Below are 27,231 nucleotides of genomic sequence, written 5' to 3' on the forward strand. Positions count from 1 at the left end.
TCACTTTAAGGGGAGAAAAAAAAACTAAAAAAAAAAAATCCAGGAAGTAATGTTCCTCTCCCAAGGTGCACTGCAAAACATTCTTGGTAGACATGGAAACCCCTGGCAGGCTGCCATCGCTTGGCCAGTCTCCACATTAAATTTCAGTGAGCAACTCAGCACTTGAATGGCTTTTAGAGAATTTAAAGGGAAACAGCAGCCGCAGACGGGTGATGTGGCTGCTGCTCCATGCAGGCAAGCACCAGGGGTGTTGCTGACTTTGCCTTCCGCTCTGCGGGAACACTTGTCAAGCTTCTGTGGTGTGCGGGGCAGGCAAGTCATGGCAGAGCCAACTGAAAACAAATACAGCCTCCACACTTCCCTTACAAAGGAGGTTTCCTAGGCACGGTCTGCAGGGACAGAGGGCAAGCCTCAAATACCTGAATGGGAGCTGCAAAACTGAAGGGAGAAACTGCACCCTACTCTGGGGATTAAACTGCAGCCAGAGAAGATCTCTCTCCCTTCTCCTGGCTTCTCCTCTCTCCTGGCTCCCAGTTCTCCTTCCCTGCCCCAAGTGATGAGGAACTGGGAGCCTGGTCTCCCTGGAAATCTTCAAACACCTGTAAGAGCAGGCAGGCACAGGGGCTTGGGACCTTGATGCTCTGTGGGAAGAGTAAGGAGAGCAGAGAAAGCCTAGAAGAGATTGCTGGAGGGTGTGGGAGCTCTGGGAGTGGCTGGACAGAGATGATTCCACACTTGGGCAGGAAGGGAGACCCTCCATCTTCCTCCAAATCCTATATTTCCACTCATTCAGGAACGTGCATTCTGCATGGCAAAGGGGTATTTCTCTAAACACTGTAAGCCTGCACAGTGCCCATCACCGTGGCTTCTAGGTGCCTGGAAGCACACAGAGGAAGGGAAGCAGCATGTAGTCAGCCGAATGAGCAGTGTAACAGAGCTGTGACGTGCACAAAATTTACCCACCAGCCCAGTCTCGGATTCCCACCAACAGTTCCTGCAAACAGGTTTACAACACATGAGCACAAGCACACGTGGGACACACAGCTTCTGTCTTCAGAGGCTTTCTCATGAAGGATTAGAAATCTCTGTTAAGAAATCTCAGCCACTTGGCAGATATTGATATCAGTAAAGCCAGAACAAAGCAAGGAGACTCACTTCCCTTTTCTCTTCTTACATGCTTGGTGCATTTCTAGAGAGACCAGACCGAGTCCCCTGCAGCTTTTTGTCCATTTGCCCACCATTCCAAATCCAGGCAGACAGCAAAGAAGCCCCAGGGTGGGGGAGAGGATGAGGTGGGCAAGAGCCACATCCCCTTTCAAGTGGTTTGAACCCTGGGGCTCTTGCTGCCATGCTCAGTTCAAGACTGCAACATTCTCCCCAACAGCATCACCGCGCTTTTGCGTAGCAGCACGGCCAGCGCCGCAGCGACTGGCGAGGTGGCATGTTTAGCAAGAGCTGCATTTCATTTGTTTCCCAAGAGGATGCAAAAGGCACAAGCTATAAATAGGCAGCTGACGAGTTTAACGGTGCCTGCGGTTTTACTTAGAGACTGGTGGTCATCCACTAACCCATGAGTACATAACAGCATGTGCAATGTGGGCTATGAGTAACCTCACCCGGTGAGGGGTCAGTGCTGCAGGGCTGTATATGGGAAACGGCAGCTATTTCTCCCTCTCCCTGCAAAGCACACTTCCTCACTCTTGCTAAATTCACAAGTTTTGCAACACTTTTTTTTCCTCTCTCTACAAAATATCCAGCTCCAAGGGTCAGGTCACCAAATTAGAAGTAGATGCTTGCATATAAGGAGTTTGTTTGTCCTCCTTGTCATGAAGGAAAATTAATAAATAAGTAAACAAACAAACCTCCGAAAGCTCATAGGGGTAGAAGACCAACATGAAATCTTATAATTTAAAGTCCTAGCAGGGCATTCTACTCTGACTTACTCCAGGTATTTTCAAACTGTCCCAACGAAAGAAGCTGAAATGAAGTTACGAAGTGCTGAAAGTTCTGGAGTCTGCAGAAATCTATATTTCTCCCCTCTGAAATCCGAAGGACTCACTCTGCTTCAGTGACCCATATATAGAACAAGAAATCTGGAGGTTGGAAAAAACCGATCAGGTTTGTTTGCGCTATTTTTACATAGCTCTTGGCACAAATGTTTCCCAGCAGTGGTTTGATGCCACAGCAGGCCTGGCTCAGCAGCACATGGAGAGGAGAGCGCTCCCCATCAGCCGCAGCAAAGTCACAATCCGTCTTGCTCAGTGCATTAAAACAAACAAATAAACAACCAAATAAACAACCCACACCTCTTGAGAACTCACAAATAAAAGAATGGGAGCAGTGTGGAACCCTCAGTTCATGGGCAAGGCACTAATAATAAACTGCACCCTGGAAAGAGCAGCTCAGAGGCTCAGGTTGCTTACACTGCCTTGGACCTGGGGCACAGCAGGTACATTTCCACAAGCTCGACTTAAGCAGACTAGAACTATCGCTTAGACTTTTTTTTTTTTTTTTTCTTTTAAAGGAAGCAGTCCCATAAGCAGCAGGGCTGGCAGCCCAGTTTGCTGTGGATTTATGCCCCATGGTTGCATTCACTGGTGCTCAGCAAGATAGAGGTGCAAAGCAAAGCTTCCCATGGCTTGGCTGGTCATAGCATCTCTGCCCAGCATGGATCCTCTGGTGCCCAGTAAGAGTTGTTCAACTACTACCCTTCCTCCTTCCATTGATACAACTGATTTAGTATTTTACCCAGCGGCATACTTTTTAAAAAATGAAACACGCAGAAACTCAGCATCCCCAGCCTTTATCCCTTGGCCAGTTTCAGTCGGATTAAAACAGCAGCAAAGTCTTAGAAGTGCAGAGGAGGGATGATAGGGAGGAGGAGAGAGGCAAGCAAAATATCATGCCACAAAGCCCCATTTCCTTAAGAAATCAAGCTGAAAAACATTAACACCAGCTCAGCGAGCCACTGCCTAGGCTCTCAGAGCCCCAGGCTGGATTTCAACCTGGGAAAGGAGGACCAAGCTGCACAACCTCGGAGGCAGATGCATCATTCCCTGCCTCGATGCTGCCACCGTCTGTTGTCTGCTGCTGAGACCTGCTAACACAGCACCCTGCCTTCCCTTTGCACAGCACCCAATTCTCACACCGATCTCCCATCCTAGTACCCGGGTTTCCCACCCACTCCCCAGTGGATCCCCACAGGTAACGGTCCCGTGCCAGCCTGCGGCCAGTACAAGCGCAGCAGGGAACCCAGGGGCTGCTTCCCCCCCCCCCCCAAGCAATGCACACGCTGGCACCCTGTCACCCTCCTCCGATCTCCACCATCTAATCAGTAATGCAAACCTTAAAGCCAGCCTTGCCTATTTGAGCTTGTAAAATGTAAATTGCTATGGAGCTGTTTCTCCTGAAACTGTGTTTAGCTCTTTGAAAGTGCTAGAACACGGTAGCAGAAGGGACTAGATCCTCCTGGATGTCATGGCTTGCTTTCTTGCCTAAAATTCCAGGTTTCTTCCAGTAAAGAAACTATGAGTGTTGGAGAATATAGTAAACCAGTTTCATGCAGTCACTCTTCTCCTGACCCACTTTTTCACTCTGTGGCCAAAGATTTTCTTTGCTCCCTGGTGGAAGGACAGTCCAGCTTGGAGCCCCATGATCCCCCACACCCCTCAGGCTGTGCTTTCCCTGCCCATTGGATTCAGACCATTTTCCTGACTCCTAGAGCAGCGATGAACCAGAGGCGCTGGCCCCGCAGTTTTACCTTCCGCAGCCTGCTATGCACATGCTCTTCCCCGTTGCCTTCAGAGATCAAATCCGGGTGAGGCTACAGACTGTAGCAACACATCCACAAGATCCTTCAGGGATGAAAGATGCTTTTAAAATCCCAAGATGTGAAATCCTAATCTCCAGTAACAGTGAACTCTGCTAGCGTCGAGTACGTATGATGCTGATGATGCATCAGCTTGGCTTACAGCCCTTTGTCATTAAGGGAAGAGAATTCTCTCAACAGGCCAGGAGAGCAAGAGAGCTAGAATCAGTCAGGCAGCTGTTAAAAAAAAAAAAAAAAAAAAAGAAAAAAAAAAAAGAAAGAAAGAAAAGGAGAAGGAGAGGAAAAAAAAAAGCAAAGCCAGGGTTTTCAGTGAGTGAATCGCCTTCCTCCGAGGGAGCAGTGAGGCTCTGAGGCTGCTTTGCTCCCTGCGTCCCCCCTTCACGAAGCTGGGCTTGAGGAGCAGCAGAGCACTCTACTCTGTAAGCGACACCAGTCTAATTAATTAATGACTCCCCAGCGTCAGCTCTGTGGCTGCTGGGTTAGAAAGGAAGGCAGTAAAGAAGGGCCAGGACAGCACGCGACTGCTTCTGGTAAATGCTGAACGCAGCTGGGAGCTGGCTGGGTTATTCGTAACCTCCCGGCTTTGGACTACAGCGCAGAAGTCAGAGATATACTGGGAAGAGAAGATGGCGTGGGATCCACCCTTGCAGCATCCTCTCTCCTGGGTGAGCTCTTCCTCCCTCTTCTTGTCCTGCTCCAGAGCGGCTGTGGCACAGTTAATTGAGGTAAGGAGCAGCTTGCTTTGTGAACTGGGGGTTTGGGGTGTCCAGGAACGTGTTTTTCCCGTGCACGTTACCCAGGGAGGACAGGCAGGGCGGACAGCAGAGACTTTAAGGTGGCTCCATGGAGTTTGAGGCTTCTTTGGAAGATGCTTGTTGCTTTCTACAGGCCCAGCACTGGAAAGAAAGTGCTTTTAAAATACCAGTAGCTGCTGCTGAGGACAGTCAGCATTTTAGGGCTCCTTTAAGCCCCAAAGAGGACTTGATACTGCAAAGGGCCAAAGTCACAGCACAGCATTTTCTAGCCCAGTACTGCATGTCCAACAAGTGTCCCACATCAGAGGTTCAGGGAAAGAGGAGAAGGACCAGGCATGACCCAGGTGATCCTGTCCCTGGATCTACTTGCCCAAGTGAAATGTTTGAGCTGCATTTTTCTTCTCTCTCTCTCATTTCCTCCAGCTCAGCAAAAACATTAACCTCTGAGGTGACGTTCCTCACCTACAGCTCAGTTTCAGAGCTCTCCCCTGAGGGTGACTTTGTGCTTTCGTGGCCCCAGCTCCCTCCAGCAAGGCTGGAATGAACCAGGAGGGAACAGCAACTTCACATCCCAGGTCTACACCCTGGCAGCAGTTACAGAAGTGAGAATCCGGCCCCTCAGAATTACAGCTGCCAAAAGTTTTGCATCCCAGCCATTTTCAACCTTTTCATTGCTTTTCCTAAGGCCTGAGCCATGTTAGAGGCAGCTGCAGCATTGGTCCAGGATCAGCCCCCAGGGCTGCGGTGCTGATGAGCAGTGTGTTCTTGTAGCAGATGCTTTGCTCAGATTTCTGGGTTTAGCTAAACTGCTCAAAAATGCATCTGTGTAGGCATAGCTGTGTGAAGGGCTCTTACGGGCTGGCATAAGCAAAGATTTTTTTCAGTGTTTTAAAACTTTGCATCCCTGGCTGCCTTGTGCATCACCTGGCCTCACACCAAACCAGGTCTGATCTCTGCCGCCTTTGGAGTGCACGTTTGGCAGTTTGTCACCAGCACATCAAAGGCAGTGACAACCATGCAGAATTCATATCCCCATGCCACAGTCCAACTATTGCCTTGACTCTCTGGTTGTTTCATTTTAAATTTAGTAAATTCAAGATTTTCAAATGGGTCTGCCAACCCATCCTATCTATCTGACCACAATATAACACCCCCAGCAAGGCAAATGGGAACCTAAAACTCCTTTGCACACTCATGCACACTCTGCCGTAGACATTTTTCACATTTTTCCAAGCAGTTCAGCCTACAGCAGCTTTCAAGGTGACAAGCGAGGCAGAATTTTCTCTTACAGTGCACATTTCACAAAGCACGCTTCACCGCACCCCGGGCGGCATGCAGGCACAGCACCCACCCCACCAGGAACATGGTCCCTTTCATTAAGTTTCACAGATGCACAATTCACAGGAACTGTCTTCACAACAATGCAAAACAAAGATAAATAGCAAAAGTACCAAAAAAAAATTATAAAACATAAGTAATTTTATGCACTGCTTTACTTATACCAGACGTTCTTGAAAACTTCTCTGCTTAAAGCACAGAGGGAGCAAATCTCATCTGGAAACACAATCTGCACGGCAGGTTAACTACCAAGTACCCAAAAATGAGATTAGAGGAACAGTCAAGTTTTTGTAGAAAGCAGATGAATTACAGGCTGCTCTGAAGCTCTGCAAGGACTTTTTACTTCAAATAATTATACAATGTAGTTATCCAATATAATTCAATTTATGCTATGCCAGCCCACCAAAGCAAACAGAGAGAAGGTTAAAGGGGCTAGACATCAAAGCATTTCAGCGAGCTTAAAGAAAAAAAAAAAAAAGCAACAACACACAAAAAACCCCAAGCCACAAAAAGAAGTAAAGAAACAAGAAGATGCTCTTATTTGATGGTCTTCAAGTGTTTTCAAGTGCGCAGATTCATGTACACTGTCCACTTAGGAGCAAAGAGGCAATAAAAGCCTCCGAATGTCGACTCTAATTGCACTGACAAAAAGCTTTCCTCTTTCACAGGCCTTTTGGAGGAACTCTCAGTCCCCTGGTTGAAAGTTAACTGTCCAAGGATTAGCAAGCTACCCCAGCACTGGGTAAATTTGGAAATTGCTCCATGGTGTGCCCTGCCCACTGCCCGTGCAATGTGCCAGAAGCCCTCCCCTGTGCATTCACACGCTCAGACTTTAGCAGGTGCCAGATAAACTCCTGGAAGGCTGGGAAAAGGCTCTTTTCCAGCATCACACCAATGCTCTAGCAACAACACAACTGAAGAACAAGAGAGCATGGCTTTGGCTTTTTTTCCTCCTTGCACAGGGCTGCTCAGACAATGCATTCAGCTCCCATAAAATAATATCCTCTAATAAAATAAATTCATTACATGAAACACAACTAGCGCTGGCCCATTCCTTAGCTTCCCACCTTCCCCATCACCGCCCCCCCCCCCCCCCCCCCCCCCCCCCCCCCCCCCAGGAGCCCCAGCTAGGATGAAGCTTGCATTTCAAGAAGCAGGCAGTTTACATAGGGAAGGAGAGATGAGGCAATAGCACAGCTCATACTGCTGCTGCTTTTGTCCATCAGATCTTTGACGTGCCATGGGGATGTGGTGGAAACAGAATTAGGGCAAGTTGAGGAGGGAGAACCATCAACATTTCCAGTGCCTCTCAAACAGAAATTTCCTCTTATAAAGGCCAATACAAACCCCATCACTTCTCAGATTCAGCCCTCCTTTGGGCCAGGGCTGAAAAGTAGCATCATGCTTAATAATCAGCTTAAGGAATTGCCTGCTCTGTAGAGCAACAGGAGAACCATCAGGACTTTGCTTTGGGAAAGCACAGGGAAATCTCGGTTTATTTGAGCCACTTTATTAACATTAAGGACTGATAAACCAGCTGGAATAAACTATATTTTCCCAGTTATCCTGATATGGTTCATTACAGAGTTCTTCTTGACATAATTATCTTCTCATTCCTATACCAAGGCTTTTGACAGCCCTTACTTGATTTACCTGGGTTTTCTCCTTTTTTATAAACTCTTTGGAGGTACCTAAGGAAGGAATCAGGCTGGATAAAAGCAGATGTAAAAATTAAATACCAGTCTGAAAGTTGGACCTTTCCCATTCCCACTATTTCATAGGAGAGGTCCATCTTCTTTTGGCAGAGGTTAGGCACATCAGCCTTGTGGGTTATCACAGGGTGCTCTGGCCCCAGATGTAATGAATTCCTCATGTAGAAACCAATAAGGTGACCTGATCAGGATAATGTGCATCAGGTCAGCTCTTAAAAGACTTGGACCATGTGTGAAGTTGGTCCCTGGGATGGGAAGGCATAGCAGGTGCTCGGGATATAGGATTTTGTTTAGTCAATGATCTCTTTATTGAGTCAATTCTGCATCTGTCAGACCTTTGCCAAGCTCTTGGTCTCTGGATTAGAATTTGGAGCTTCCTGTTCAGGAGATTAAACTCTGTCCTAGGAAGCCACATAAAAGAAACTCTTCAGAAGCTTTAACAGACCAGAACAAGGTGGCCCTTCTCTCTACCAAAATAGAAATTAAAGAAGCTTCTGGTCTCCTGTGAGTTCTAGCTTGGACTCCTTGGAAAAGCTGCACCACAGACTTGAGAATAGGGAAGGGGGAAAACAAAAAAAAAAAGGGGGGGGGGGGAGAAGGAGAAAAACCCCTACCAAACCCCCAAAAATCTGTTCTTTTTAACTAGTTATGAATAGCTTCAGCTGAGCGAAGACAGGGCTTGGTGGAGTAGGGTAAGAAGATTACTGCAAAATAAACTGAAGGCCAGTTTAAAGAAAAGGAGGGGTTAATTAAAGGCTTTCAGATGTTTTCCAAGACCTTCCGCTTTCAAATTGCCATATAGACAAATGATACATTTGATCCGTGGGGTGTTAAGTGGAGTTCAGTCTATACTACACTTAGCTGTATATAGTTGGGCTCCAGGGAGAGCAACCCTCATCGATAGCCTCCAAATGAATGTGATGGGTGTAATGCTGTATATAATAATCTAAAAAATACTCATGTGTGATTGTAGTTTAAATGAAGGCAAGTAAAATTAGCTAGTAGTTATAGTGAACTTCTGAGGTTGATTTCCCTTGTGGATGCATAGATTTAACTCAATAGCTGTCAATACAGAGAAAACATAATAGTTCAGGTGGACATACACAAGGAACACACATAATGATTTGAGATATAAGAATTAGCTTTAAGAACTGCATCTTTAAGGAAAATACACGTATTTCAGGTAAGCTGGATTCAAAATATTATGGAAAATTATAAAAGCTATTTTCTGGGAAATTCTTTGTTATGGTCAGTCTGAGGAGACAGGCTCAAGAGAGAGAGACAGAGACTATACAGGGTACAAAGTCACTGATCCCTCCCAGACACAAACTCACATAAATATTAGGGAAAACCTTAGACATGCTCTCAGAGCACTATTGTTATTTGCAGAGAGGTTGCATCTATAACTAAATCTATTGCCCCTGCTAATAAGCAGCTATCCTAAATGCTACAGCTATGCTAAAGAGGCAGTGTGACTGCTGCTGTTCTCAGATGGAGAGAGGCATCAGGGTTCAGCCTGAGACTGCTGCTCACAGGACATGAACTGGTCCAGGTATGAAAAACAATGAGGTTCCCATTGGGAAGCTGGAGGCCTGAGACCACAAGAGGTGTCCCTTTGGCCAGCCCAGGAGCAGCCCTGGCTCAAGCAAGCCTCACAATCAGGGCAACAGCTATATCTAAATCTAGTAATTAATGTGAAATTACAATGTATCAGCTATCACACTTAGACTCAGTCATTATTATCAGTCTTCTTTTCCTAAATATATAATCCTATTATATTGGCCCTTGACCTGTGAAGCTACCAATCAATTATCATTACTGTGCTTTCAGTGTTTCATCTGGACTCTGCCAGGGTTCCCCCACCGCTGCAGAGGATTTTGATAGCCTTACTAAATAAGTGTTGCTTGCATGGAGTTTGTCCATCTGTCCATCCTGTCACATTGTCCATCTCCGTCTTATTACTTGGAAGGAGGGGAAAGAAGAGAGTGCACATGTGCATTATTTAAAGCTCAGTCCTCCTGAACCATCTGTGGCCTTTAGATACATGTAATCAAATGCAATTGGGAATAAATCTCATTAGTTTTTCAAAGCCCAGCCATGCTGCAGCCAAAGCAGCAACACCAGTCAAGCCTAATTAGAAGGGGCATTAAAAAAACAAAACAAACAACAACAACCAAAAAGACCTAGAGAAGAAAAATTGTAAAAGGCATGGCTTGTCAGTTGTTTAATGAAGCAAATTAACTCCTGTATCCAGCAGCTATCTCCTTTTCCACTAGGGATAATAGCTCTGCTTCCCCCACCATCACCACTGACAGTTTCTGTCTGCCTGAAATGAATCAGAAACAAAGCAATTGTGATTCTTTTTCTTTTCTTTTTTTTTTTTTTTTTCCCAGTTAAAAGAGCCAGTGTCAAACTGTTCTGACCTAAAAATGCAACTTGCCTGGAAACGATTTAATGTTTTGGGGGTTAGTAGATATTTTACAGCCCTGAATGCCCAATGTCAGTTCAGATCCAACTCTGAAGAGTAGTTTTTCCTCCTCCCAGCCCTTGCTGGGCACTTGGAGAAGCTGCAAAGGTGATGCCTGCACACAACACAGAAATCCTTTCTTCAGTGCAACTCTGAGACATGCTGGGATGGAGGAGACACATCTGGGGTCCACAGACATGGGGACATGCCATCCAAGGCTTGGGGGCCAAGACTTTGGCACAGCCCAGCCTTCACTGGGAGCAAATGCTGTACCTCCATAGTGAGGGGAACGGGCCACGGTGGGCAATAAAGCAGAACTGAGGGCAGGGTATCACGACCATACCCCATCTTGGCTCCTACTTCAGATCCCCACCTCCTCCAAACCAGCCCTACAGGGTCTGAGATGTTGGAAACCCAAAGCATGGGGCAGTAATGGGCTACCAGCCCCTGTTCCAGCTCCTGCCAGGGAGCCACTCGATCCCTAGGACACACCAAAAATCCCCTTGTTTCTCTTTACTTGATCTCTGGTGGTTGAAGCAGCAAAGAATTGAATGTCAAAGACAGGATTTACCTGCTCTAAATCGAACATCTAGAAACTGAACACCCAAATCTGAGCTAGTCACTGTAGGCTCCACAAATAATCACAGAGGAGAAAGAATCATTTCTTCAGCAGGTCTAGATAAGTTTCCTCAAAGGGATGAATAGCCTTACATAAGTGCCGCTTTCTCTCAGACATGAATAACCCTGGAATAACTAGTTTAGGCTTAACTACTTGTACCACATGTTTTTTTAGCAGCTAAGTAAGGGTTAAATGCATATTTTTTTTTCAGCAGGAGAGATTTAGCCTGAAGGTTAAGACACCAAAAATAAGTCTCTGCAGTACTGGCATCAACAAGGGATCGGGGCACCTCAGCTCCCGTGGGAGATGGAGTCAGTATGGCCAGAGGCTAAGGAGCTACTCCACATCCTGCAAGGGCCACCCTGATCAACAGTTCATCTTTGGTCTCTACAGTTATTAGTAGTATTGGCCAGGAGTTACTCTCACTTTCCTTAACATATCACTCTAATCTTACTTTAGGCATTGTGCTGTACTCTGCCAGTTTTCCAGCTGCTGCTCCAGAGATGCCAGGTCTTCCATAAATGTTACAGGGGTTGTTAACCCAAACATACATCATCGTCTCCTTTACATTCAGGCTGCTAAACTAAGCCCTAAGTTTCCCTTTTATATAACATGATTAAACACTCTGCCAGCCCAGGGCCTCCTTGTTATTGCTTTCTGCTCAGGGCTGTTCCCTCCTGGAACCCTGACTTCATATCCCTGTAGGCACTGCCCAGCAACTAAGCGGTAGCAGCACCGTAGTGAGGTTAACCGCAGGTGTGGGTTTGCACCATTTCATTTGGTATATTCTCACCTGCTTGCCTTCAAAAGTCTTTCCCTGTTGAAATATTACCTGAGTGTTGCTAATGTTGTTTCTTGCCTGCATTTTCTGTGTTCCTAACAGCTTCCTCCACCTAAAGATGACTTCTCTGAAGCCTGGTATCTCTTGCAGACATCTTTTTTACTGCCTCCAGTCGTCTGGAGTCTTGTTTAGTGCAACTGCTTTGCATAGATTAAGCAATGCTGTTCACTTTCATACCAAACGTAACCTCTTCATCTTCCAATTCTGGGCCACACTGTGACCAAGGGCATAAATTCACCCAGGATGGAACCATTTTCTTGTGGGGTTTTTTCCCCCCACTCAGGTCTGCATAAGAATTGCCTTGTCCCAGTTTCATCTCTGGTGCATCTCATCTCCTTATATCTTTTCCTTTTGTCCCCAATCCATTCATCCTGTTATCTTGACATTTATTGCCAAGCACAAATCAGTAACTCCAAATCTTGACATTTATTCCCATGCACAAATCAACAGCTCTGAATCTTGACATTTATTGCCAAGCATTGCTAATAAGCACTTCCAATTTCCTGAAGCTGCTGAGAATTACTTTCATTAAGATGTTCCCCCACACACACTCAGATGTGGGACAGTGTTGCATCTTTCAATACACTGAAGAGTTTGGACACCTTGTCGGGTCATCACGTGTAGCAATGTAAACTTAACCACCTGCGACTGAGTCCCTGTGTGTGCACACAGGCAGTTGCTGGACATCAGCTTGTATGCGATAATTTGCTGAGCTGCGGGAGCCTGGCCATTACACTAGAGTAATTAATTGCACTGCATACCTCAGCCCTAGCACCCCACACTCGCTCTAAGAATATGAAGAAATGTTGCAGTGATTAAACCAAACTGTCTACATGAATGGTCATGACTCTGCAGCAGTCTTGCTTCATGCTTTTTTCCCTTTGCACTTTCATCTTAAATATGCAATATATTTCACTACTTTATGTACTGGTTCACAAGAAGATTTTTTCTGAAACCAAGTGGCAGAGAGCTTTAACCTTGCTGTTTCTTCCCTCCAGTGCAAGTTCAACCTTGTTTAAGGCTATGTTGTTCCTCATCCACATCTTCCTCCAGAATCGTCCATAAACTGGTAGCAGGTGCTCCAACCCCTAGCCTTCCTGCTACTGATGGTGAGCACATGGTTCTGCAGTGGTCCAGAGCCTCGGGCTGTGCTCCTCCTGAGGCACACCATCACTGTAGCACCCCATACATCAGCACACCCCTTACCTTTCTGTCTATTTACATCTTCCCCATCTTTTTACTACTCCAAGGGTTTGTTCATCATTCCTCGTGACTTAGAATGGGGAACATTTAAACATCAAATAATGCCTACTCCCACCTCTGGAAAGGTTTCTATATACATTATACAGCAGCTAGAGGAGGATCCTGCAATCCGTTCCAGAGCTGTTGATCCACACTGTGATGCTGAGAATATTTTTTTAATTGCCCATCTCAGCTACTCTACTCTGTGGTGGAAATATTACTGGTTTTGAACAAGGATGATGCATCGAGTGCTTTGAGATCCCCAGAGCGAAGAGACTAACACTGGAAGGTTCAGCCCACAAAAGCAACAAGGATCTTGGGTTCCACACCTCTGTGTGTGCTGTAGAAAACCAGTACCACCACTTCCAAGCCATGGAGCTGAAGGTGGGTTCTTGTTCCCTCACCTTCAGTCTGCAATTTGCATTCTTTTTTACTTTAGATTCTTGGAGGACACAATATTTATGATTATTGCCGATTAATTTTTAACTGTAAAGTAAAACAACCTGCTGAAGATCATCAGGTTCTGGTGGATGAGATACCCCATGGCTGGTCAGGAGACAGGTAACCATGTTACATGACACAGAAGGGGTTGCTCTCCACAGCTGCAGGCAGGGAATATACCCAATGAGCAGGCATCTTTTTAGAGCAGACCCTCATGAGAAAACAGGCTTCTTGGATGTAGAGGAATGCTACAGCCTTTCTCTTGTCTTGGGACTCTTTGTAGCAGACCACCACTCATGCTGAGTGTTCCACCATAGCCAAGAAAGCGTGGAGCATCCTGTTGCTGTGTGCAACACACTTGCAAGTGCGATGGCAAGGCAGGTGGAAGGAAAAACCATCAGCAAAGCGCCAGGCTCAGCTGGGCGGGCAGTATGTCCACCATAACCTCCAGAGCGGTAGCTCCACTCCCTGGACTATCATCAGGTCCTCTGGGGACTTGCTCCTAAGACAGTCCAGAGCAATAGCTACAGTCAGCCTTAGAGTTCCAGCTCTCTACACAGCTTTCGCCTCACCTCCGCTCCCACCTGGAATAACCCTGGCAAGACTAACACCAGCCACGTCCCTGTTTGTCTCTCTGTTTTCCCCTTCCTGATGTGTACTCCAGACTTACGCCCACACGCAGAGCTCCAGCAGAAGCCCACAATGTCTTTTTCTCACCCATTTTCCTCTTAAATATCTGGCTCTTTTTCCCAGCTGTCATCAGAGACAAGTCTGGAAGAAAAGACCCATCCTTTGGAGAGCCAAGCTTCACAAAATAGCAAAACCATGCCAACTACTGTGCATGGAGTGTATCCTGTGAATCAGATTGAGGAGATTAGCTCTGGGATCAGCAGTGAATAGCAAAAGCTGAATCCAAGGCAGAAGGCAAACGTGGATCTCTGGGGTCAGCACTTCTAGTGAAACACAATTTTCTGAACCTAAAACAGTGCCCTGATTCCTCCCCAGGGCTGCTGCCTGCTGTGGCTTCTTTGTTTTCTTTTCTTTGATGCTGGATGCTTTGTAAGGAGTAGAAAGAAACCATGCAGTGGAAAAGGGACCTCTGTCAGTGGCGGGTATCTCAGACTCCTACACTTCTTTGATTGTCCCAGATGCCTCCACAAGACCACATCAACTCTGGCCAGATTTTTTTTTTTCTGCCTTAGTTCACCTGTAGCAATTCTGGTTTTTGAGCACCTGATGGCCCGTGGCCAGTCCCTGCGCTACAGGAGGAGGGTGGCTGTCACTCATTGCAATGAGGTGCTGGCTAGCCAAGGCAGCCTGGCAGAGACAGGCTCGGACAGCAGTCCTTACCGTCACTGATGGATTCTGAGTAGGATGCCCCTGGGAGACAAAGCATTCTAGACATGGCAGGAAGCATCCTTCAGGAGGAAGAGACTAAAATAAGGATTGTATTGCACAAATAAGCAAGTAATTGGAGAGTAGCTCCAGCTCCAGTTCAGTCTGTGGTATCCATTACAGCCCTGTTTTAACAGCACTTCCATGGGCTGAGAAAGGAAGGGCACTGCAGGGAATCAGATGTGCCTGTGTCTGTTCAGATCAATACTATTTATTTATTTTTAGAATTTAAGTGTTTTCAGCTTCTATCAAAAATCTATTGCCACTTCAGGTCAGGTCCTCCATTCTGATATAAAGCAACGAAGGTGTTTTGCTAACAATTGTTCTGAAAGGTCAAGAGTGGGTTTTAATTCTATGATTTCCTGCACCACAACACATCATAACATGAAGCTCATTGGCAGTGAGGGGTTGTTAACCTCTAATTTTCTAAGCCATAAGCCAAGGAAAAATGCTGCTTGTTGGTATGAGTGACCCTACCATATCATCACTGCCCTGGGACTACAGGAGCTGACCCAGACAGCCTGCCTCACTAGTAACATCTGCCTTCTTCACACACCTGTAAAACACGTTCAGCCCCATTTCAGAGATGGGGAACACACCAGAACTAGGGACTGAATCTGCAATAAGACTTCGGTACCTTGTTTGTCCCACATTTAGCTACTATGGAGGCCATCAGGTCCTTGTCCCGTTTTATCTAAGTGGTCACTCCAGAGAAGTTTCTTCTATCAAAGGCAGGTATCCGAGAAGCTATTTAACCCAGAATCTCCCATAGATGTTGAGTGGATCCTCAACAGTCAATGAAGCCCAGGCTGCAACTCACCTTACCTGAAGCACTAGCCAAATCACCTTTAAACCACAAAAGGAAAGCTCACATCACTGTCTTCACAAGATAAGGCTCTCATTATTATTCCATTTTTTCACATGTTTTCTCATTTCCCCCTTGCACATCACTCCTAGAGTCTTTTCAGCAGATGGAAATTAGTACTGTTCTTCATGCATCAGACACGCTCCCCTCTTTAACCAAAGTCCCTCTCTCTTTGAAGATAAGTACTAAACAGGACATCATTGCATCTCTTCTGACCTTTGATATAGATACAAGCCACAGAATTTAATTCAAAGACCTCCTTGTTAGCCTGAATAACTTACAGACATGCTTTCCTGAATGACAAACAGGCTTAATGTAACATCTACAGGATAATTTAAGAGCAAGTTTCTTTAAACTTGTTATTAGTGACTCAAAATATAGAAGCAAGACTGCTTAAAAAAAAAAAAAAAAAAAAAAGACTGTGAATTAAGAAAAATACCGGAGTGCTCTCAGGTTGGGGTTTTTTTTTGTTTCATTTTGATTCATTACCAATTAATTTAAATACTTGTTTCATGGAGAACAACAGTAAAAATTGGCTTCCTCAAAAGAAATATGAATTGAAAGCAAAAATACACTTACAGGTAGGAAAAGTCCACTTAACTGTAAAAATCAAGATATTTTCAAGGAACAGAGGCATTTGGTATCATGCCCTGCCACACCCCACCCCCCTTAAGTTATTTTCCAGATCACGATATACGATATATGTGTATATACATGAAAGTACAGAAGGAACCTGCAAGCTACAACATAAAAGAGATGAAACAGCACCACCTTCCCAGCAGGCAGCCTCGTGGTTTACTCATGTGGAGGCAAAAATAAGAGAAGCCAGGACCTTCCTCCTGGGCTCACAGCACACCTGGGTTGTCTCTACACATTTGATGTGTTCTCAAGTGGTGCAGGGGCTCTCAGCAAACACAGGTTACCCAAATTCTTAATTGCAAACAACTGTTTGTTCATTACCATTATTTATCTATATAAAAATTCAATATCAGCTCTAGTCTAAGTTTTAATCTCGACTCCTTGATGCTGTGCTGTTTAATCTCCCTGCCGTATATTCCGCTTTCCGTTCTGAAAGTCTGTACTGCTGCACGAATCTGAGCTCTGGCTACAGAACTGGAGCCTCTAGCCCAGAGCAACATGTTTTGAACCATTTTCCCTTGTATTTCATGAAATCTGACATATGTACTTTGTGGGGCTAATTTTACAGGGTTAAAGCAACATGACTGCATCCCCAGGACTTAAACACAACTTGAACAGCCATCTCAGACTCAGCTTTCCTCTTGTGACAGCTAGAGAATATGCTGTGTGGGAGTTACTGCCTGCATGTTGTGCTACCCTTCAAGGGTTCATCAACTCCTCATCCCCCAGTGATAATGGAATTTAAATCGTGTCCTTTCTGACCTCATAAGCAAGCCCCAGTATGTGTCCCTGCATCAAATCTACAGGGCATTTCCCTTCAAAATACCTCTAGGCAAAAGTAGGGAAACAGCAACATCCCTCTGCTACCAGTTGGGAAACAGAGGCACTGGATGCTCATACGACATTAGGTGCACAGTGCAAGGTATGGATATAAGTTGTCCTGATTTTTGTCTCAAACCTACAGTAATGAGGCCGCTGCTGTGACATTGCTATGAAGTCTAGTGCCATCCCAGATGTCCTACAGTGTCTGACATGAGCTGGCACATGATGCAGTGCAAGATCTGTGCCCTGCTGCATAGACAGATGCAGGACGCCCTGTAGCGGCTCAGACAAGACTTGATGCCTGTATCTAAGAGGTTGAATCCTACCCCTCCTCACACATTTAAAGCCAAGGAGCTATGAAACAACATCACAGAACTGCAAGTTACTCAAGTTTAAGAGCCCTCCCCTCCAGATGAGCATTCCCCCCCCAGAAAGCAGGGTTAAGGCAACATCAGTGTGCAGATGTTCAGGGCTTGGACATGAGTGCACAGACAGGTACATGCCTGGAGGAGCTCCACAGAAGGACAGCTGGAGACAAGATTCACCTATTTTCTTGTAGCAGACCCAGAGCCAGCCGTTGCCTGTGGGGCAGGTGAGCCAGGCTTGGCCATGGCCGTCTCTGCCCGAGGGACAAATCCTTTGCCCTTTATATATATATAAATATAGGTGCCCTTGCAGCTATAGTGTGGCCAAGGCACTGCAAACAAGTTACCTGGTCCCTTCCTGCACTGCTCCTTCAGATGGGGTAGCTGTCGGCTGTAGCAATTACCCCACGACCACAGGCAGTGGGCAGAGGAGGAGCCAAGTGCACCCATGCCCCCTGCCCCAGCCCTGTGAAGTCTGAGCAGAGAAAAAGGGGCTGGTGTGGGGTCAGGATGGGAACGTGCACCAAGGAGGGGAAGAGACCCACTATATTTCAACACCAAACCCCACACCTGAGCCAGGGAAGCGGTGCCACCAGTCCACTGGGGGGGTCTCACAATGAAAAAATAGAAACAATCAAGCTCAAAGCTCAGTGCCAACTGCAGTCTCACACACTAACTTCTGCCAGATTTGATCCAGCAGTTCTGTGTTTCTCAAGGAGAAAGGCAGATTACTCTCCTGGAGTTTGGGCAGCTGGGGCCAACTGTGAGACAGTGCAACAAGGTCAGAGAAAGTTGACCCCCGTCTGGTGGGAGCTACCTCAAGCCAGGGCTCTAGTGTTCACCCCTTGCTTTGCTTCTGCCTGGCCATGAGCTCCACTGAGCCTTCAACCTGCCCTACCACTGTGGAGGCATCTGGTGACCTGGGCTGTCTGCTCATCCTGTGCCTGCCCCACTCCCCTTGTGTGGGGTGGTGGGATGGGGTCTTGCTGTGAGACCTCTGCCCTGCTGTCTGCATCGTCCCCCCCAGCTCCCCATCTTCAGGGAGCTGCTGGCTCTCATTGCACCCCAACATTCAGCTCTTCTTCTCCTTCCCTTCTTATCTAGCCCCAGCAGAGCAGACACCACTGTAATGCAACCTGCGGAGAAGTCTTTTAAAAAAAAAAAGAAAAAAAAGCCATTTGTACTTTGCAGCAGAGTCTTAAAAAGATATTTTAAATATAGGAATGCAAAACATAAGCAATTTCCTCCTGACCCCAGGAAATGGATTCTTTAGAAAAAGCTGGGAAGTTAAGAAACAACAACAAAACAGTTTGCTTGGCAATCATGAAATTGGGCAACAATTCAGATAAACTTCAAAATGGCAAAAGCTTTAGATACCAGCTCTTTATGGAAGTCTCTACTCCTCAAAGATTTCCAGATTGTTGAGAGGCCACTAAATTGGCATCTGCTGTCTCCTGTAGTATTGACATCTTTCTGACTGTTTTAGGGACCCTTGCAAATCTTAAACAGCATTTCTTGTTTTTGTTTCTTCTCCTTCTTTCCCAGGCCACCACAGAACCCCCAAAAAAGAAACCGGACCCTGTCACTTCGGAGACGGTGGTGATCTGGGGGCTGCGCCTCTGGCAGGTGATTGGTATCTTTGCCATCTTTGTCCTGGCAGTCAGTAAGTTGTGATTCTCTGCCTTGCACCAACCACAGCACCACCCCAAGCAGGACTTGGTCCTGGAGGACTACAGACCAGACGGCCACGGAGGTGGCAGGATGAGGCTCTTTGGTCTCTGGCATCACAGGGCTACACACTGAGGGGGTTTTGTGGCAGGGAGAGGCAGGTGGGGTCTTTGAAGGAACCACAGATGGGCCACCACAGTTTCATCTTGTAATATACATATACCGATCAACAGGTCCTAGCTGGTGCCATCCTAGAGAAGAAGAGATACTACAGGCTTGTGCCACAGCTGGGACCATGATCAGCTGCCATATCACATTCAGGCCCAAATGCATGTTATAGCCATGGTCCCGCCCTGTCCCACAACTGCAGAAATTATGCATGGCCTCCTGTGGTGCTGCCCCACATGCTGCGATAGGAAGCCTTAAGGTCTGCAGTCACAGCCAGATCTGACCTTAAGGTCCCCAACTCCTATTCCAGGTGCCAAGACTTTCAGCTTGATTTTGGCAGGGCTTTCAGGATTTAAAAACCTCAATTTTGGGGCTCAGGCAGTAGGAAGTCACTGGCTTAGACCTTGTGACCGTAGTGGGATGGGATCAGACACTCTCCCAGCATGCTTGAGGGTCTATCTGGATATGGCCAGTTTCCCATCTGAGTGTCTTCATCCAGCCTCATCCCCTTGCAGCTCACTCTCTGGGATGAGCATCATCCAGCTTCACTCTGCATTGCTAACTGCTACCATGAGCTTCCCTGTGAGAATACCACTTAGGACACCCTCATAATCCCATCAAAATTATCTTCTGCTCTCTCCTTGAGCCAACTACAACTTCATACAGAAAAACAGACCAGTCTGATGAGTCAAATGTGATAAATCCATTTCTTTCTCATCTTTTTGTTACCCTCTAGACTTTCGCAAAGTGTAAACTAATTTGTTTCTTCTAGCAAATGAAGTTACACTGATTCATCTACAATGCCCTCGAATCTCCTCTTTTTCCTGTTAGGGACAGGTGAGCAGAGGGACAGAGCCTGTCCCCAGTCCCTGAAGGTAAATCCCATCAACTCTGATCTCCTCAAACCCTTACCCACTCCAGAAAGAACATCACCCAGCCATATGACTTAGATACATCTAAATCTTCTCAGCATTTTTTACCGTTCTCTTATTCTGGCAGGTGGCCCTAATCGCTTGTTAAAATTAATTTCAGAAACTGAGCAATGAAGCATTTTAAAGTGACTGAAGGAAGGTCCTGACTGCCTTAGCTTTCTGAATTACTTCTGCTCCCACAGGTAACGGCACTCTCCAGAGCAGTCACGAGTGCAAGCTCCTGGTGGGGACCAGCCACAGGCAGTGCCAGCCCTAACCCACTACCAGCCCTTGCTTAGAAGGTGGGTTTGCTGGGCCGGCTCTAAAAACCCAGTATTGCAGACCACGGATTTCTAGTGCTCTCTGTTACTTTTTAATTTGCTGCTAAAACCCCATCAGATGTAGCCTTAACCTAATCACAGAGCATAGCAGTCTGGGGTTGGTGTCTGCTGACATTGGGGGAACCAAGGCACTTCTTGTTGACACAGCCACCTCTTTGGCTACTATAGGTAGCCTGTATCAGTCCTCCTCTGATAACAGAGCAGGGGAACATAACAGGAAAGTTAAAACCAGACATTCACGTTTTCAAAGCGAGTACAAGCATTTTCCTCTGTTTTCTTTTCCCCTCATTGCCCTTTCTGGGCAAACACCACACCCTGCACCTAAAGTCTGAGAGACAAGGAATCCTACAACATGCCATCTCTCCATCAATGACAATTATGCTAATTCATCACATGCCAAAACACCCTTTGCAAACAACCAGAAGAAACTCCACAGAGCAAAACACCGCCAAGTATTTAACCCTAGAGACTCCTCGTGCCATGTGAAATGGGCATCAAAGTTATCAGCCAGTGCCTTAGAATGCAAGTAGACGGGTGGAAGGGTTAGTTTAGCTTGTTTTCCTTAGCTCAGGGGCATCAAATTATAAATAAATTTTTGCCTCAGTAGGTCTGATGATTGTTTTGTTGTTCATTAGAAGCTGGCTCTGGCAATACCAGATTATTTAGGGTTAGAAGCACGGAAAGGCTGCCATGCTCGCAGACCCACGTATCATGCAGTGCACTGCTTGTAGCAGAGAAACTAAGGTTTTTAGTTACCTACAAATACCAGTAGCAAGGAGCAAACACCCAGCGAAAGTTTACTCATCAAGTGACAGCCCAGAAATTACATTTATTATAGAAAACAACACATAAAGAATGTTACAGCCCAGTTATTGAAGTGCAGAAAACCGTGAATTATGAGATACTGGTACCGAGTTATAAGATAACAATTTTAAGGATTTGTGTTTAGACGAGCAGTTACTTGCAATTCAGTAAAGTAACATCTGCTTTAAGACCCGAGAGCCTGCTAACACAGACAGGTAGTTCAACAAAACCAGACTATTATGTCAGCCTGCTACAGACACGTGTTACTGGAGGAATGAGCAAATAGTTACCAGGAGATCGGGGTGATAAATAGATTGAGCGCATCACAACAGGGCTCCACTGCTGTTACAGCCTTTTTGTTTGAAGAAGCTTTCTTTCAGTGAGCTGAGGGGATTTGAAAGCAATCCCGCCAGCTCAGTCAGCTTTACAAAAACAGTATTTGGTGAAGACAGCAACTATTAACCAACGCTGCCCCAAGTCAAAACAAGGCAGGTTCAAACTTAACGACATTAGAATAACTGAATTGTATAGTCAGTTCTCACCAGTTTCTCGTGTCTTGCTCCAGCAGCATCATCCTCCTCCTTCGCTTTGTGATCCCCAAAGCATTGATGGTTCCCCAGCTTTACCAGAAAAGCTTTAACTCTCAGGGGCAGACACAGGTGGGTTTTTTTCTGTGAGCAAGCTCTTGGAGGCTGCCTCGGTGTCAGTCTAGAGAACTAGGCAAGGTTCTACTTTTCTAATGGGACAAGAGCGGGAGAAGAGCTTCAGTATGGCTTTCTCCTCCCTGGTTCCAGCAGCACCTTCCCCATCAGAGCAAGAGGGTAGCGCAGCCCTCTAACAGCACTGCTCTGCTGCACGAGGAGCCAGAGAGGCATCCTTCCCAGGGCTCCCACACGATCCCATTGGCTTTCCACCCACCTTCTTATCGGGGCTCCAGGGGCGGGTCTGCTTTGTCATGTGAAGCCAGAGGAAGAGTAATTGAGGATGAGGAGAGGAACTTTGAAAGTTAATGCCCCTTGCTACTTCACAGCGGGTGACTGTGGAACACTTGAACTGAATTCCTTTCAGTTGAAATAGAAATTTAAACATCGCTGCTCCAGAAAGGAATAGTCCCAGAGCTGCATGGTAATTGCTAAGGGCAGCCACAGGACCAGAGCATCCCACTTGTAACACACCGAGCCTGGGTGGTGGATCCTCCACACTCCTCCACCCCACAAACCTGCTCCTGCTGAATGACAGGACTAGCAGGTATGGATAGGATCTACACGTGGTTTCCAGCTCTTGCTCTTAACAACTTCCACAAGATGGCATCATCGCATAATGAAAGGCAGAAAAAACACCCAAATTCACAACACCCTTCCTTTCTTCCTTAACGGGGAAAAAAAAATTAAAATCCCTACATAAAGGCATCTTATATGTCAACACACACCACTAAAATGGGCAAAAAGTATCTGGGGAGATCTTCTAACTCATCAAAAAGTGTTTGGGCAGGTTACAAACCAAAGGAGTAATGCCCAGCTCCACAAAGCAGAGCCCAGAAGAGATAAGTGTTCGCACACCTGTCAGCAGGCGGCTTTTCTCTTTCCTGCAGCAGCTGACTGCCAGATTTCTCAGATGCCGTATGAAAGCATCTCTCTGTCAGACCCATCCATCTCTATCTTTTTCCATTGTTTATGCTCTGGGATAGGATATGTCATAAGAGAAGCAAAACTTTGGGAGGAAACCAGCCCACAATAGAAAACATAACTTAGTAGCACATGCAGAGCATCATTCAGGTGACGCTGCAGGCATAACTCTGAGATGTGTGTATCATTACAAAATTCTTATTCATCCACTAGAGTATCATGAATGTCAAATCTTTTTTACAACTGGAGAAAGCACATGAGAGCTCATTTTTAAAGCAAACAACCTCTACGAAGAAAAATCTGTGAAGAAAAGGAAGAAAAAGCGTTTCTGAGGTACCACATGCAGCATCAATTCAGCTCCTCTGCCCCCAAGATCTGCATGTATCCCCCTTTCCTGGAGAGACTTTGATGAAACAACAGACATCTAAGACGAGACTAGCAGTCAGGAGGATTTGATTCAATCAGGAGGGCTGCTATCTGCTTTTTTGATCCTGTGAAAGCTGTAAATAGGGAACTGAGGTCCAAAGCTATTGCTCTGATAGGATGGGACTGAGTCACAACCTTGGAATCTTGCGCAGCCCGTTTCATCCACAAAGACTGAGAACTTTGCACCAAAGGTATTACCCTTTGCAAACTGCAGTGCTGTGATTGGGGAGGGGATGGTCCTGATCCATCCCTGGGAAAGCCAGCAGCTGGCCCAAGACTTGCCCAGTGCTCTCCATCGACTCACCCTTTTACTTGGCTAACAACCACCATCAACATTTTTAAGCAACCCTGTGGGCTGTTTGTTTTCCTCTGGATGCTGCTTTGCTTTCAAGGTCTGCTGGTTCCCTTGTTTACATACACCTCCAGGTCTGTGGACAGCAGCCCCCCAGGGAGGATCCAGGCAGCACCTCTTTGAGCTCCACTGATTTCTGCAGAGACAATCCAACAACCCGGTCCGGATGCAGGGTGAAATGACTTAACATGCCTCTGGAATGAAAGGCATAAATAGATTGGAGAAAGCATGATGAGGGTGGTGGGAGTAAGGACAGTGCTGTGAAGCAGCAATGCTTCTTAGCTCCTGCCCGGCATCCTCCTTCTTCTGTATCATGCCAGCTCGATGCAATGTCAACCGGACTCATTTCAGGTACCACAGGCAGGGAGAGACCCCTTTCCTTATCATCCTGTTTTGAATCTGTACTCTGCTGAACGGAGCAAGTGAGGGAGAAGGTAGGATGAAACTGTAGCAGGAGGCTCCCACCTGAGGTGGGGTTGCAGCAGAGCCGTTACTGCATCCCACTGCCCTGTTCAGGCATGAGCTCACGCCTTGTGCTCAACTCAAACTGAAGACCAAGTCAGTTGGCTTTGGGTGGCACCTTGTTATCATGCCAAAGAACTCCTGAGGCACTTAAGCTGGTGGTGGACTTCAGACCCCCTCGTGTCCATGAGCAGTGGACCTTTAATTCATTAGGTGCTGGTGTTTTAATGGCACCAGAACAGCTCTAGGTCTGCAGAAACCAGTTTGCTCCCTGTACACCCTTACATGTAGTCCCCACTAGGGTTAGTACTGCTGGGAAGTAGAGCTTACCTGGAAAAAGAGTGACAAAGCAGTGGGCTAAAGCAGAAGCTGATTGCAAAAGTAGGAGGCTTAGTTCTGATCTCTTTTTCCTTATCTTTGGTCCTTCTGCAAGACCTACCAGAGATGCTTCTCCATTCTCACTTGTGCCAGTCAAATAGTAACGTGTAGCCCCAGGCACGAGCACCAGTGATTTTTCTTGGAATGTATAGCCACAGGCATGAAAGCTTGAAGATGCAGGTCTGTCGTCAGGAGGGATGCTGCAGAGTCACAAATGCAAAGCTTTTGCATATCTGCCTACCTAAACTGGGAGTCTTTCCCTAGAACCTGTCAAAGGTTCCAGAGGAGTGTAAAATAGTGTGAAAGTACAAGGGAGGGAGGCTCGCACTGAACAAACATCTGCCTAGGAATCAAGTATTATTTAACGAGCACCAACAAAGATGTTAATTATCTTGAATGCAATTAACTGAGCATATTTTATTTTGAGGTGTTAAAGGGTTTATTTACCAACTTGCTGCGGGTGTTGAAGTATAAACGCCAGGCAAAAGATTGACACCATTAAATAACCATTACTTTTTAGATGGCAAAACTACTCAGATGTTTCCATTAACGTGCAGAATTTCCAGGGCGGCATGGATAACGTAGGTTGGCTCAGGGATGCTTCTCACAGTGCTTTCTGACAGAGGCTTTAGCCGTCTATCTTCAATCAGTGCATCACCAGCCGCCCAGCATGAGAAACGCTCATTAGCATGCACGGAGTAACACATCATTGTAAGGAGGGGGAGTACTGTCCTCTGGCACAGGGAGCATCATCCCTTGGACAAGGGATGGTTTCTGCATTGGGACAATAGGTTGAGCCCCTCTTTAGCCCTCAGCCCAGGTTCTCACGTAGAAACCTCTTATCACACATTTCCTTCTGTTTTGGAGTTTTAGAGACTTTTCCTTTTGTTTTAGAGGGGCTCTGCACTTGTAGGGCTACAAAATAACCCAACCCACAAGCTCACTGGCACCAGCCCCTGTAGCTCAAGTTGAGCACGAAATAGGGTGCTTAAGGGAGTTAAGTGTCTTATAAAAAGGAAAGACCACTTTTTTAAGTACCTCAATTAATGACATGTAAATATTCTTTCTTGTTGATTATTTTGATAACAAATAACCCATGGTGTTCTTGTTTTGTGCTGCGATGTTATCTTAAACTTCCACTGTTGTGCACGCTCACACAACACCCCCCAGGCTACCACAGAATTAGTTGTTGTGATCCCTATCAGCTAAAAAGGGTTGGAGATGCCATTGCCTGAGGCTGACTTCCCTTAACTGCCACAGCTGTCAGGTCACACAGGGGGTTGTGTCTGGAGACTGCAAGGGGAAGAAATGGGGTGCTGGACCACAGTGGGGCTCCAAAACAGCTCCTCTGTGTAGGTGCTCCCACCAGCTGGAAGCCTGACTTACCTCTCCATCCTCCTCCCTGCTCAATGATCGGGCATGCTCAAGGCAGTGGGGTGCTGGGGTGCACAGGTGGACGCTGGCATCAGAGATGGGGACCCTGGGGAGAGACTGCTTTGCTGTATGGCACAGCGTGAGAGGTACAGGCGTGCTTGAGATCTGTGTGGGACAAGCAAATATCGCCTGTGTATGGCTTTACGGGCCTGAAAATGAAAGTCAGATTTGCAGCTTTCCTGGGCAAACCAACTTGGTTAATAACTCGCCATGTTCTGATTTATTATTACTATTGTTATTTCAACAGAGCATCATCATTGTAATTCCCATTTGCCTTTCCTGTGCAATTTCATGCATGACTCTGCCCCACGCCCCGGTGCATTTTTCTCTACTCAGCACAAACAGACACAAGCTATCAACTCACAAAACCCAACTAACACCAAACAACGGGGATTTTGCAGATTCCCAGGGCAGAGTAAATAACAGCTTATACCCCTGATTCCCTGCTGGCTGGTGTAAATAAATGTAGGTAGCAGCCATATGTTGCTTGCAATTAATTATGAATTTAAATCTGTGTGTATCCGTAGGACTACATAAGGTCTGGGGGTAGACAAGCCTGCGCTGCAAAGATTAGATCCTAATCTCGTTTTGATTTTCCCAAATCACAAGATTAGCTGTGGGTGTTGGGATCCTGGGTTTTGTTGCTAGTTCAGAAGAGATAGGTCCAACATATTGCTTATTCTTTTAATAAATGCCTGTCAAGAGGCATTTCTCCTTGTTATGGAACAATCATCCTTAGCTCTTGCCTCACACAGCTGCCCTGCTGGCTCTTCCTCGGGACAGATGCTCTCGTTGCATGGAGGCAATGGAGAAGGTTCAGTCCCAAACCTCTCACCTTCTTGGATGGTAAATCCTGCTCCTTCTCCCAGCCTTTAAGAAGGCATGGTGGGGATGGAAGAAGGTTATGGAGCTCCGCCTTAGCCTTAGGAGCTATTGCACCAGGTATAAAAGACCCCAAGAAAGAGACAAAAAGCAGAAGCAATCATTAGCTTTTTTTTTTCTTTTTTAATTAGGGCTTGTGTTAATTAATAGCTCAGATTGCCAGCCAAAACATCTAATATGGATTTTATCCTACAATTCATCTCATATATCTAGAGATGCCTTCAGGGCAGGCATCTACTGACCAGATGACAAACTAAGTGGGAATAATTAACCTGTTTGCTTTAGATGTCTACCTAAGGTTGAGATGACCCATGATCTCTGAACACCCTGCCTGGGTCTACAGGGATGCTCTAGGGAGCTCCCAGCAACTACCTGCTGCTTTTTGTCCTGCTCGTTTCATAGCCCAGAAATCTAACTTTGCTCAGATCAAAATTTCCTAAGCAAACATTT

General features: G+C 46.2%; 1 protein-coding gene across 1 annotated transcript in view; it reads left to right on the plus strand.

Annotated features, from left to right (window-relative positions):
• Window positions 1–4,134: 4,134 nt before the first annotated feature.
• TMIE (transmembrane inner ear) overlaps window positions 4,135–27,231 on the plus strand; it is a 31,606-nt gene continuing 8,509 nt past the window's right edge. The window contains exons 1-2 of the mRNA XM_040590432.1: window positions 4,135–4,554; window positions 18,876–18,993. Of these exons, the coding sequence (XP_040446366.1) occupies window positions 4,456–4,554; window positions 18,876–18,993 (217 nt within the window). The 5' untranslated portion in view covers window positions 4,135–4,455. The remainder of the gene's footprint in view (window positions 4,555–18,875; window positions 18,994–27,231) is intronic.

Source organism: Falco naumanni, chromosome 4, assembly GCF_017639655.2.
Source record: "Falco naumanni isolate bFalNau1 chromosome 4, bFalNau1.pat, whole genome shotgun sequence".
NCBI classification, from domain to species: domain Eukaryota; kingdom Metazoa; phylum Chordata; class Aves; order Falconiformes; family Falconidae; genus Falco; species Falco naumanni.